The following is a 14,358-nucleotide window of genomic DNA, read 5'->3' on the forward strand; positions in this document are numbered from 1 at the left end:
GATAATCCAGGGAACTACAGGCAGGTGAGCCTTACGTCAGTGGTAGGGAAATTACTGGAGAGAATTCTTCAAGACAGGATCTACTCCCATTTGGAAGCAAATGGACATATTAGTGAGAGGCAGCATGGTTTTCTGAAGGGGAGGTCGTGCCTCACTAACTTGATAGTTTTTCGAAGAGGTCACAAAGATGATTGATGCAGGTAGGGCAGTGGATGTTGTCTATCTGGACTTCAGTAAGGCCTTTGACAAGGTCCCTCATGGTAGACTGGTACAAAAGGTGAAGTCTCACAGGATCAGGGGTGAACTGGCAAAGTGGATACAGAACTGGCTAGGTCATAGAAGGCAGAGAATAGCAATGGAAGGGTGCTTTTCTAATTGGAGGGCTTTGACTAGTGGTGTTCCGCAGGGATCAGTGCTGGGACCTTTGCTGTTCGTAGTATATATAAATGATTTAGAGGAAAATGTCTGATTAGTAAGTTTGCAGATGACACAAAGGTTGGTGGAATTGCGGATAGCGATGAGGACTGTCAGAGGATACAGCAGGATTTAGATCGTTTGGAGACTTGGGCGGAGAGATGGCAGATGGAGTTTAATCCGGACAAATGTGAGGTCATGCATTTTGGAAGGTCTAATGCAGGTAGGGAATATACAGTGAATGGTAGAACCCTCAAGAGTATTGAAAGTCAGAGAGATTTAGGTGTACAGGTCCACAGGTCACTGAAAGGGGCAACACAGGTGAAGGAGGTAGTCAAGAAGGCATACGGCATGCTTGCCTTCATTGGCTGGGGCATTGAGTACAAGAATTGGCAAGTCATGTTGCAGCTGTATAGAACCTTAGTTAGGCCACACTTGGAGTATAATGTTCAATTCTGGTCGTCACACTTCCAGAAGGCTTTAGAGAGGGCGCAGAAGAGATTTACCAGGATGTTGCCTGGTATGGAGGGCATTAGCTATGAGGAGCGGTTGAATAAACTTGGTTTGCTCTCACTGGAACGATGGAGGTTGGGGGGCAACCTGATAGAGGTCTACAAAATTATGAGGGGCATAGAGTGGATTGTCAGAGGCTTTTCCCCCAGGGTAGAAGGGTCAATTACTAGGGGGCACAGGTTTAAGGGGTGAGGGGCAAGATTTGGAGATGTACAAGGCAATTTTTTTTTTTTTTTAAAAAGAGGGTAGTGGGTGCCTGGAACTCGCTGCCAGAGGTGGTGGTGGAAGCAGGGACGATAGTGACGTTTAAGGGGCATCTTGACAAATACACGAGTAGGATGGGAATAGAGGGATACGGACCCAAGAAGTGTAGAAGATTGTAGTTTAGTTGGGCAGCATGGGCTTGGAGGGCCTGTGCCTGTGCTGTACTTTGCTTTGTTCTTTGTTAAGATGGCAGGGTTGGGGGTAATACATATCAAGAAAGAGAAATGGTAAAAGACAGTTAAAATGAAACAGGATGAAAACAAATGGGTCGAGTAGTAGAGCTAATCATCTGAAGCTGTTGAATTCGATGTTCAGGCCGGAAGGCTGTACTGTGCCTAACCGGAAGATGAGATGTTGTCCCTCCAGTTTGCGTTGCGCTTCACTGGAACATTGCAGCAGGCCAAGGACAGACGTGTGGGCATGGGAGCAGAGTCTTTTGTTAAAATGGCAAGCAACGGGAAGGTTTCAGATTCCAGCATCCGCAGTAACTTGCTTTTATGCCGAGACAGACCTCCACCAGTACAGTACCCATATCAGACCAGTCTCACCAGTAGTGTACCTACGTCAGTGAGACTGCACCCACTAGTACAGTACCTATCAATGACAGACCTGTGCCCCAGTACTGTACCCGTGTTCTTGGATGATCACTGTTGGAAACTGGAAAGGACAGAGTCAACTATGATGCCTACCATGGTTAAGCAGCTTGCTGATACTCCGTATCTTACTGGTCTTCAGTAATAACCCAGCTATTTGAGCAAACACAGCAGCACAACCAGACATTTTCAGGAGAATTAAATGTTAATGCAATAGGAAGGCCTGGATGGGTTGGAAGCAGAACACAGGGGCACAGGTTCTGGAATGAATGCATAAATGAAGGTGATTCCATGGGTTCAGAGGGTTTTTAAGCTACTGCTTTGCCCTAAATCTCTGGCCCACTGAGCATTCAAGGTCAGGTTCCCATTCGCCTGCTGGTTCTGTGATACACTGGCTGGATGGAAGCCCCCAATTGCATGCTGTAACGTGACGTTAATGCTATGTGCCATCACAGAATGAGCCCAATCATGAAGACCAATCAACATGTTCTCAAACACTTTTATTTATAAAGACTGTATTTTAAGTGAGCAGGTCCTGGGGAAAACAAACACTGCTTAACAAGGTTTAGTCACAGCCAACAAGGTAGGAATGCATAGAAATTCCATTTTTTACCCCACCCCCCCCATGCTGGAACCATGGGCTGGGAGAGAAATCCGTAAATGTTTTTACACCACTGAGCAAGAGAGAATCCTTTAAAATTTCATTATCACAACAGAGGAACATCGGCTTTCATCCAGGCGCTGAGAATTACGTACAAAACTAACTATACTTAAAAAAAAAACATTTGGAGATGGGTGGCAGCAAATTTACTGGTGTGAGCTCAGCATTTTCGAATTACACCAGCTGTCTCCCATCCTTCCCGAGCAGAAGGGACTGCTCCCCATGTGGCTACTCTGCCTGTGTGAGTGTCAGCAGACAATGTGACCCAGGAAAGTCAGCATCATGGGGAGGTCCATGTATGATGCAGCAGGAGTTAGTGAAGGACAATGAAGAGCAGCCAAACACCCTTCTCCTACCCTGGCTTGGCCCAGCAGGCGTGAAATAAAAATCAGAAACTCCTCAATGAGTACTACACAGTTAATTCCCGAAAACGGACTAAAACGAAAAGGCATCACTCAGCTGTACACAAAAAAGCAGCTACATTTAACCAGCCTTTTAGAAGCCAAGTGTCACATTTTATTTTATTGTTTCAAGCTTAAGAATCAAGAGGATTCTACCCTGTATCTTAAGGTTCAATGGTTTGAAGTTTGAAAAGCAGAAGCAATTCGACAGCTGGTTGTAACACAGAGCATCAGCCACACAGTGAAGACTCACATCCTTAAATACGCCAACCCTAGAAATTCCAATAAATTTGCTGCCGCATCCACTGTCAAAGCCATATACACCTGAAGCTCAGCAATGTCAGTATCACTGCCATCATTGCACTGACCATAGTTTAACACAAGCGCCCGAAACTGGGAGGGAGGGGAATGAATGAACAGCATCTCAACATTACACTGAATCACACAGATGGGCAGTGCGATTACACTGAGCTTGGACACTAGCCTTGCATCACTTACATCCAGGATCATTTATTTAAATGTTCTCCCCCAGTCTTCACCCCTTCTTTCCAGGAGACGGCCAATCTCTGCTGAGGCGCCTTCCCAAGCTGGTAAGCAGTCCCCTGCATGTGAGCTTGGGTACAGTCAGATGACTATTAGACCATAAGTTGCACCAGAGCAGAATCTGACCTTGTCCTCGTCACACATCAATGTACATTTTGAGCCAGCGTTTTTGGATTTATGGTTGGGAAGATTGCCTGAACTACCCAGATCAGGAGTGTCGAGGTTCGCTGCCGAGTGATCTGTTGCTGGCTTAGAAACTCAGAACAAACCAGTCCCGATCGGGAAGACCCAATAATACATGTAGTTAGCCACAGGGGCATTGAGAAGTTTAAATTCAAAAGAAACACCGGTTCCTTCCGGATATTTTAGTTGCACCGTTGAATCAAAGTGAAAGAATATACACACATACACACGCGCACCATGCCTCACACACACACGCACCATGCCCCCCCAGACACACACACTACACACCATGTGCACGCACACAGACACCACACACACATTGCAAATGCACACGCCACACATACATAACAACGCTTTTCCATGGAGAAAATTTGTGCTTTAAACCGTAATTAAACAAAACAAGATTCCAAAATATATGTTATTTGAGTTCTTGGTACAATGAAAAGCTGAATTAACCCTATCCTACTCAGCTGCGAATTCGCAGAAAATAAAAAATGGGCGAGAAAGGGTCGAGAGACATTCTTCCCTGCTGTGATAATTTGGAGATCTCTCTCGCCTGGACTCTCACTAAAACACTCGGAAGGAGAGTCAGCACACTGTTAAAAGAGTAGGGCACCCATGCTTCCCACTTCACTCTGCTCTTTCACAAAGATCTCAAAGTACTGGTAAATGATGGTCACCGCCAATAATATACCAGTCCCAGATCCTATCGCCCCCAGAAAGTCCGCAAGTACAGACAGTGCGCCAATGCACAAGCCTCCAAAAGCAGCGGCAGTGGGAATATATCTGAAAAACAAAAGTTGAAAGGATTAAATACCAATTTCAGACTATTGTATCCAATATATGAACAAATGAACAAGCAGCAAGAGGAGATCATTCAGCCCCTCGAGCCTGCTCCACGTTTAACAAGATCATGGCTAACCGTAAAACCTCAAATCCTCATTCTACCTACCCCCAATAACCTATCACCCCCTCACTTACCAACAATCTCTCCACCTCTGCCTTAATAATATTCAAAAACACATTGCCTTAAATTCTCAAACGGTTTGATCAGTTTGCACTAAATGAACATTCAGACCAGTGCCGACTCAAGGGCCAAGCAAATCCTATTCCAGCCCTTCTCTATGACACTTTCTGGCTGGGGAAAGGGGCAAGGAAGCCAGCAGCCTAAACCGTGGTTGGAGTCGGGTTGTAACAACAGGTCACCTCACTTCACATCACCGTCTCCTCCCCAAGGTTCACAAAATGAAATTACAACAGGAATGAAATACCGGTCCCCTCCTCGCCATCTCAGATGCGACAGCAGTGATCGTGGAACAGTGCAGCACAGGATTCAGCCATTCGGCCCATCCAAGTCTTTGCTGGCCGTTCAGAGAGCAATTTTTGATAGTCCCATTCCTTCGTCCTTCCTGCCCCCATATCAAAAGAGGATTTACCCAATTCCCTTCTGAAAGCTACTACTGAATCGATATCACCACCTCATCAGTTAGTGAATTATAAACCCTGCTCATTTTTTGCACAAACCAGATTTTCTGCCGTTGCTTCTTTTTGCCAGGCATCCAAAATCTGTGCCTTGTGGAAATGACCATTCCAGCAACCAGAAACAGGTTTTCTTTAGTTACTCTATTTAAACCTTTCATGATTTGAAACACCTCAATAAAATCTTGCCCGAATCTATTCTGCCAAGGAGAACGGCCCCAGCTTCTCCATGTATCTGTAGGGGTAGGGGTCTGGAACTCGCTGCCTGAAAGGGAAGTAGAGGCAGAAGCCTTAAAAGCCCATTTGAAATGGGGTCTGGATATGCGTCTGAGTCCCATAGAGATTACAATCAAACGGGATTGGGCTGGGAGCCGGTTTATAGCTGGGAGAGTGGCCTCCTTCTCTGCTGTAAGTTTTGAAACATTTTCAAACTAAATATCTGAAAAGGAGGAATGTACAGGAACCAGGTAGGGAAGTGGCAGTACAGGAATTGCTTCGTAGGAGTTAGCATGGATACGATGGGCTGAATGGCCTTCTGTGCTGGAATGATTCTATGAAAATAATTGCATAGCGTTTCAGTGGGGAAATGCTACACAGCTAGTGATGTACCTGTTAAGCTCATGGACCATCGAGGTCTCCCTGTGTCCTCTCATCACCATTTGCTGTTCTTTCAGTTGCTTGGCTACCTGTAATTCAATAAGAAATACTCAATTGTGCTGTGAGAATGCAAGCAAATAAACCACAGGCCTCAAGGTGAATATAAGATTATTAGTCTGTCACAGTCTCAGATGTAGGTCCCAATCCAGCAAACACAATTATTCCATCTTTCTCTTTTTCCCTTCTGCTTCATGTTCGAGATAAAACAGGTGGAGCAGTTGAGCAGCACCTCCAAACACTTCAGCTATTGTCCAAATATTCAATATTGGTTGGCCTGGCAGCTATTGCGGCAGAAGATACATAATGAGAGGAGTGGGAGGAAGAGGAGCCAACAGGTCCCGTTTCCAGTGCCTGCCACTTCAGAATCTCCTTGAACATGACTCCCTGCTCAGTATAGCTCTGGGGTAGACCTGCCTTCTTGTGGGGCACCACAAGCTCCTCGAAAACAGGGATAGTTTTAAAATTAAACCTGTTTCTACTTTTAACTATAAATGTTTACAAATCACCCGAGGTGGCACGAGGGGAAACTTTTGACTGTGTGGTCGGCATCGAGAATGAGTGGTGGTGGAAGATTCTTAGAGTACCCAATTCTTTTTTTCCTCCAATTAAGGGACAATTTTAGCATGGCCCACCCACCTACCCTGGGTTGGGGGGGGGGGGGGGGGGGGGAGAAAGACCCTCGCAGACACGGGGAGAATGTGCAACCTCCCGAGGCCGGGATTGAACGCGGGTCCTTGGCACCGTGAGGCAGACACCGCACAGTTTCTGGCGGAGCAAGATTCAACTATGCTTTAAAGGGCATTGGGCAACCAATAGTAAAAATGCTCCAGGCTACCACGGACAAGGCAGAGGAGTGGGACGAGCTGATTGAGACCCAACATGAACACAATGGGCCAAATGGCCTCCTCCTGTGCCGAAACCTTCTAGAATTCTATGCAGGTTGTTAGGGACTGCTAGCATTAGCATGAAGTACTGAAGAATTAAGTGCAGCAAGTGTTAACGGACATCCCATTCTGCCTCAGCTATACAAGAATCACTTGCTGCAATGAGTCAGACAATATTTCCATATACGGCATGAGGCAACTTATGACATTGGAGGATATGTTAAATTAGGGGCAGTTTTATACTGCAGTCCAACGCCCACTAAGAGTCAGGCGGAGATCAAACCCAGGTCCACAGGGCGCGGAGCAGGTCGACAATTTAAAAAAATAAATCAATAAGGAAATGATGGCAAGATCCTTGGAGAGAAACAAATCTCTACAGAACTAACACTTACATCCTTAGCAGAAGAACCAGACACCTCGATCCAGGTCTTGGAGAAGAAAGCACAGGAGCCCAACATGAAGACAATATAAATCATTGCATGAACAGGGTCATCCAACACCGAACCAAATGACTCCGGAGGGGATAGGTAATAACAGAGACCTCCAACCGGATAAGCACGCGCTGGTCCACCACCCGTGTTATCCTGCAAAGTAAAAAGAAGAGTTTTGTTAAGATAACCTGGGGTGAAGGGGCTGTCAGTTACCCCAGATTAGTCAATTTCAGACGATAATATGGACAGGAGCTCACCTGCGCCTAATGTTCTCTCCATCTCTTCACAAGGTCTTGATGCTCTGTGCAGGTTTGTATGGCTATTACCCAGCAGATCACCCAATGCCTAGTCTTTGTGCGAGAGTTTACACTAACAGGGTACAGTAATCACTCACTCTGCTTTCATATTTCTCAGCACAGGGTTAAGTGGGCTGCGCTCAGGAACAAGAAATGCACTTTGTTTTGACCTCCCTAGAGGACTCTGAGTGTAACTGCAGCATCCGAATGCTGGAGATCATTTAGCTGCACACCCATACCAAGGATCTCCACTACACTGGATGCACCGTTTACCCAGCGAGCTAGAAATGCCTTCAAACTCCTGCGAGCCCCAATCTCATTCTCCTATTTGGCTGAGCAATTTGTCCAATTTGCCTTTAGAAATAATGCAGGAAACTGCTGTCTGATCGAAGCTGAATGCCGGATACATGGAGGTATTTACATTTTCAAACTTCTTTCAGTCTCAATAAGTTCTTGGAACCAGTGGAGTCACCTCCCCCACTCCTGCCCTCGAGTAAACCCGAGACACTTTTTTGGCCATCATGCAATTCTTTACATTCTGCCTCTCTTACTGCTCCTCAAACTATGGACAAGAGGGTACAAATTCAAACTGGGAAAAGAGCAACTTGCATTTATATTGTGCTTTTTAAAGTGGGGGCAGTAAGCAAGAGAAAGGGGGAGGGAGGGTTTGTGGAGAAAACTCCAGAGTTTAGAACCCAGGAAGCTGGATGTACGGCTATCAATGGCAGAGCAATTAAAACGTGGGACGCCCAAGAGGCCAGAATTAGAGGAGCGTGGATGTCACGGAGGGCTTAAGTTTAGGACCAGCACCAGAAACATTTTCCACAGAGAGAGTGATCGACGCAAGCAGGGCTCCCCGACAGACAACAATCACAAATAGCTGGCTGTCATCATGGGAATGGAGGGGAATATGGTCTTGAGATCTCGAGTTAAGACTAGCTAAGTCACCTTCCTCACCTGGATCTACTTTGCGATTTTATCCAGAAAGTTCTGACCAACATTAACTTGGTTAATGTCGTATGAGGAACGGTTTAGGACTCTGGATCTGTACTGGTTGGAGTTTAGAAGGATGAGGGAGGATCTTATTGAAACTTGCAGGATAATGCGAGGCCCGGATAGAGTGGACATGGAGAGGATGTTTCCACTTGTCGGAGAAACTAGAACCAGAGGACACCATCTCAGATTAAAGGGATGATCCTTTAAAACAGAGATGAGGAGGAATTTCTTCAGCCAGAGGGTGGTGAATCTGTGGAACTCTGCTGCAGAAGGCTGTGGAGGCCAAATCACTCGAGTGTCTTTAAGACACAGATAGATAGGTTCTTGATTAATAAGGGATCAGGGGTTACGAGGAGAAGGCAGGAGAATGGGGATGAGAAAAATATCAGCCATGACTGAATGGCGGAGCAGACTCGATGGGCCGAGTGGCCTAATTCTGCTTCAATGTCTTATGGCCTGCTTGCTACTTGGTGTCTTTGATTTTAAGAAAAGCGTTTCTCACCCGAAGCCCCCAAAATGATACTTACAGACCACGTCCCCAATAGATTGACTAGGAAATTGCCGCTGAATCTTGTTGACAACATCTGCGAGATGACGTAGAGATTGGAGACCAGAGCAGACTGGAGGATGATGGGAATATTAGACGTGTAGAAAAGCTTGATGGGATAGGTGTTGTATTGCCCACGGTATCGGGCAGACTTAATTGGAAGATCTACTCTGAAACCCTGCAAGGTGCAAACATATAGATATTTAGTACAGATTACTATTTGAAGTGATTCACACTGAAATTTAAAAAAAAAGTTGTAAAACGGAATCCAGCTGCAGAGATTAAGTAACGCACCGAGACAATTCTGGACAGAGGGCACTTGGCAGGGGACCGAACAATTATTCTCCGACTGGCTTTATTTGCACCAGAGGCAACATTTTTCACACCAATTTCAGTAAAAACATAGCAACACAATATTTACAAAACAGGTGGGCATTCAACCCATCTGGAGTTATCCAGCCTGCCCCTCACTCTTGGTCCAGAGCATTGTATTTCCACATCTCAAATGCATGTCTAAGTACTGTTTAAATGTAATGAGGATTTATGTCTCTACCACCCTTTCATGCAGAGTTTCAGAACCCCATCACCCTCAAAATATTTCTCCTGAATCCCCACAAATCTTTCTCCAATGAATTTAAATCTATGCCATCTCCTTATCTGCTGTTTAGATCCCCCAGAATTTAATACACCTCAATTAATTCTCCCCTCAGACTCCCCCATTGCAAAGGAAACAAACCCAATCTGTCCCAACCCCACCTCGGAGTTAAAATTCTCTGTTCCTGGCAGCATCCTCACATATCTGCTTTGTACGCTCTCTGGTGCAATAAATATGGTATTGCCTTGGTCAGGCATAGAGTGACAATAACAATTACACTGGCAACAATAATATTAAAGCAAATTGCCGCAGATGTTGGAAATGTTAAATAAAAGCAGAACATGTTGGAAATACTCAGGTCAGGCAACATCTGTGGAGAGAGAAAATGATTTAACATTTCAGTTCTGATGACCTGAACCTTAAACTCTGTCTGGGTCGGAGTATTTCAAACACGTTCTATTTTTTATTTCTATTACAACAGCAGCCTGGAGTGAAGAGGCAATCCCTGAAACAGGCACTAATGCCACTTCCCACAATCCCCTCTCAATTAACATATCACCAATCTTTGAAAATTATGCACGCTTTAGAAAGTTATCTATAGCCTTTCACTTTGAAGTGGGTAAACGCTGCTGCTATTTTGTTCCCATAGGTTCTTGGAACAGGCAATAAACAGAACGATTTTCACAGCCCTGGTTTCACCAATCACTCCCCTGGAAGTATATGACCACTGCAAAAACAAAGATGGTGGCGATCAGGTTCATGAGATTTGGCAGGTTCTGACGGTAAAAGGCTTCACGTAGAGCCCGGACTTTGTCCTGTCTTGTGGCCAGGAGATGGAACAGGGCAATGATCGATCCCTCAAACTCGGTCCCTGTTGAAAACAGAAGCCACGATTAAAAACGGTCGGAGTAGTTAGATTGGGAGATTCTTTACCACGTTACAACCGTCACTGCATTACTGAGTTCTGGTTTAATGAGCATTTAAAGAAAAAAAATCCATTTGAGCTTTCTCTACATTATCCAGCCAAACAGGTTGAATTTGGCTCGGGGTATTAGCATCACAGTCAAGTACAGTCATCCCGTTTACCGCCAGACGGAGCAAACACATTCTGAGTCCTGTTTTGTCTCTTTGCCATGAAGTAGTATGCCTTCTGTTAACAACTGGTGACTGGTAACAAACATTTTCCAAACAAATATCAAGGACTAGGCACAGCGATCTTTAAAATAAAGACTAAACTAGTCAGTAACATTGAGTCATCCCAGATGCCCATAGGCTGCTTTCCCTTTAACATAGCATTCTCCAAAAGGATGCAGTGGCTGGTCAGTCTCCTCGAATATGATTTTGTGCATCTCTATTTTAACAATGTGGCCCGTATTCAGGGTACTTCTCTCCAGCTGCACAAGCCCAGCCTACTTTCCCCCTCTACAACCCCACTGTGTTAATCAAAATGCAGTTTCCCGTCCAATTATCGGTTTGATTTGCCTCAATCTCTTGCACGGCCAGGCGAGTATTCCTCAAACTGCAGCCCATCATCTAAACCATTTTTTCAGATTGGCCATGGGGTATATACTGTAAGAGTGTAAAGATCATAATCTGCTTACCTCGACCCGTATTGACAGTAGTAGGGCTGAAAGCCTTCCACACGATGGTCTCACAGATGTTAGTGGCAATGAAGAGGGAGATACCAGATCCAAGACCATATCCTTTCTGCAGCAATTCATCCAGGAGCAGCACAATTAGCCCAGCAACAAACAGCTGTAAAAGTTTTTAAAAAAACATCGATCAGACCCTGTAAAATTCTGCCAGGAAAAAGCAGTGCTGCCCGGCTGGGTCAGTCCAAACCACGAATGATGACCATTGACCAAACTAAGTCATAGATTTATTTCCCAAACCACACACTTGGGCACAAAGGCTTCGTTCTGCGGGCAGCAGGTATGTTACTAAATGTGGCTGCTTGACAATTATTCAAACAGAAAGGAAATCAGTACAATGGAGTGACCATATTTCATGTTTTATTACTCATACCAGATCCTAACTATCTTCTGAGATAAATCTAACTTGCATCTGAACAGATCAATACTGATCCTGCTGCCTCCTGGTTCATAGATACAATCATTACTGGAGTGAGGGAGCAATTGGAAGCCGCTGGGTTCGTTCAACACAGCACTCGCAAATTCAAAACATATAAACAACCTCAACCTCAGGACAAAGGTAATTCACAATGAAGACAGAAAATAAAAAATGTAGCGGCACAGTAGCACAGTGGTTAGCACTATTGCTTCACAGCCCCAGGGTCCCAGGTTCTATTCCTGGTTTGGGTCACTGTGCAGCGCCTGCACGTTCTCCCGTGTCTGCATCGGTTCCTCCGGGTGCTAGGTTTCCTCCCACAGTCCAAAGATGTGCAGGTTAGGTGGATTGGCCATGCTAAATTGCCCCTTATTACTGGGAGGGGGTGGAGGTGTGGGCTTAAATATGATGTTCTTTCCAAGGGCTGGTGCAGACCTTGATGGGCCGAATAGCCTCCTTCTGCACTGTAAATTCTATGAATCCAATTCTATCTATTTCATAATCGAGAGTAATTAGCAGGTGGCATGGGAGCCCATCCTCAATATTGGGATTTCACATTGAAACCATCACCAACTTTACCTGAATAATGATCAATAGACAGATGCCAGCTCCCATTTCTGATGGGTCTCCATACATCCCTGTCATGACGTATACAATGGCTTGTCCAATAGTGATGATCATACCAAAAACTGCAGGGCCAAAAGGTATAGAGGGACAAAAACAATTACATCAGCAACAATCACACTAAAGCAAATCACTGCGGATATTGGAAATGTTAAATAAAAGCAGAATATGTTGGAAATACTCAGGTCAGGCAACATCTGTGGAGAGAGAAAATGAGGTAACATTTCAGTTCTGATGACCTGGAATATTTCAAACACATTCTATTTTTAATTTCAATTCCAACAGCAGCCTGGAGTGAAGATGCAATCCCTGAAACATGCACCGATAGCTCCCACTTCTCACAGTGAGATATGTACATGTAATGAATGTAGGAATATCAGCTATATTGGATCATATGTATTTGGTGAAAAAAGGCTTAGAAGCCTGCGTAAGAGTGTGTTTGACTGCTGAAGTCATGTTTTAAAAAAGAATCTTGGTTTGAAAGATAACAAAAGTTTTAGGAGCCAGAGGTGCAATTAACCATGGTAAAAGGTTTGGGCTAATGCAATTTTGTTTTGAGTGAAGGTTTTTTTGAGTTAATTATTTCAGCTTGGTGAGATGGTGGATGGAGCTAATGTATCAGGCATTGTGAGTAAGTTTTTTCAGCTGAGTTCCGAACTGGCTGACGGCGTGCACAGTGAAACAGTTCTGCTCTCACTAAGTTAGCTAAAAGAAATTAACAGTATTTAAAGCAGTGCAGACTTGCCGGAGGAGAAGGGGGGGAGCTGAAACAGCTTTTGAAGAATATTCAGCCAGAGTCTCTGCAGGGGTTCGGACTGGAGTCAGATCGGTTCTATAAAGCAGTGTCAGGAGATCTCTTTCTCACACAATAACTCTGTAAAGCAAGCATTCTTCTGTGCCACTGGTATTTAAGGTGGATGGAGAGTTGAGATGGTTCATTTTCTTGTTGTTTAAGTGGGAATAATTCTAGTAATTAAGGGTATTGTATTCATTTGATTGAGTAATAGTGTTCAAGGGGCAATTGTAAGCTATGTTTGGGGGTGATGTTAAAAATTTTAGTGTTGGAAATAAATTTTTGTTTTAAAATACTATAGCCCCATTTCTTTGTGCAATCACTCCTGGATCAAAATATCCTTTCTTCAAATTGTACGAATAAAAAACATTGGGGGTTTCGGTCCAGTATCCTAGCCTCAACAACGTGTATTTACGAATCAAGGTACTTCACAGGAGCAAAATTAGAGCAGATCTGAACAATCGATTAAATTGGATCTCAGTGTCAGTTTACTGGTGCTATTTTCCAATCCCTATAGATTTTTGCCCACAATCTGTATCCAACTCCAGGGAAATGGGGAACCTTCATCCTTGTGACTAGGTGACACAGCTTTGTAGAAGACCTCTGCAGTGAGAAACAGCTGGGACATTCAACACACTGGGGATTGTTACCCCAGGGGTTTGGTGAAGCCCCACTTCATTCATTGCAACATCAACTGTAGCAATCGCGAAAAGGAAAAGTGGTTGGCACTCATCCCATTTTTGATTGAGGCTGGGATCCAGGATTTGAGCACGCCAAATAGACAAACACACCAGTGTCAGCTGTGTCGCAGTTGGCAGCACCCTCGCTCGAGTTAGAAGGTTGTGGGTTCAAGTCCCAGTCTAAGGCTTGAGCACCAAAATAACAACCAGTGCAGTGCAAAGGATACCGGAGAGAGGAGTTGAGATAAAGAGCATAGATGGATTTAGGAAAAGCTAGATAAACACAAGGGAGAAAGGAATAGAAGGATATGCTGATAGAATTAGATGAATAAAGGTGTGAGGAACATCCCGCGCTGGGTAATTCTCCATAACTCTGCGCAACCCTCCCAGAGTGCTCCATAGGATTGTTGTCCTTTGAGAACTTCTACCACTCAGAAGAACAAGGGCAGTAGATGAATGGGATTAGATGGAGGAATGGGAGGGGGCCACGAGGGGCACAAACACCGGCATGGACATATGTGAGGTTATCAATTTTGGTAGGAATAACAGCAAAAGGGATTATTATTTAAATGATAAAATATTAAAACATGCTGCTGTGCTGAGGGACCTGGGTGTCCCAGTCGCAAACAGTTGGTTTACAGGTGCAACAGGTGATTAAGAAGGCGAATGGAGTTTTGTCCTTCATTGCTAGAGGGATGGAGTTTAAGACTAGGGAGGTTATGCTGCAATTGTATAAG

General features: G+C 44.6%; 1 protein-coding gene across 1 annotated transcript in view; it reads right to left on the reverse strand.

Annotated features, from left to right (window-relative positions):
- Positions 1 to 2,263: 2,263 nt before the first annotated feature.
- The window catches only part of LOC119973737 (protein transport protein Sec61 subunit alpha-like 1), a 29,946-nt gene continuing 17,851 nt past the window's right edge, over positions 2,264 to 14,358 (reverse strand). Inside the window, exons 6-12 of the mRNA XM_038812147.1 lie at positions 12,104 to 12,213; positions 11,059 to 11,212; positions 10,168 to 10,328; positions 8,843 to 9,040; positions 6,985 to 7,176; positions 5,661 to 5,737; positions 2,264 to 4,358 (exon numbers count right to left, since the gene is read on the reverse strand). Of these exons, the coding sequence (XP_038668075.1) occupies positions 4,172 to 4,358; positions 5,661 to 5,737; positions 6,985 to 7,176; positions 8,843 to 9,040; positions 10,168 to 10,328; positions 11,059 to 11,212; positions 12,104 to 12,213 (1,079 nt within the window). The 3' untranslated portion in view covers positions 2,264 to 4,171. The remainder of the gene's footprint in view (positions 4,359 to 5,660; positions 5,738 to 6,984; positions 7,177 to 8,842; positions 9,041 to 10,167; positions 10,329 to 11,058; positions 11,213 to 12,103; positions 12,214 to 14,358) is intronic.

Source organism: Scyliorhinus canicula, chromosome 11 (genome assembly GCF_902713615.1).
Source record: "Scyliorhinus canicula chromosome 11, sScyCan1.1, whole genome shotgun sequence".
Taxonomy (NCBI): domain Eukaryota; kingdom Metazoa; phylum Chordata; class Chondrichthyes; order Carcharhiniformes; family Scyliorhinidae; genus Scyliorhinus; species Scyliorhinus canicula.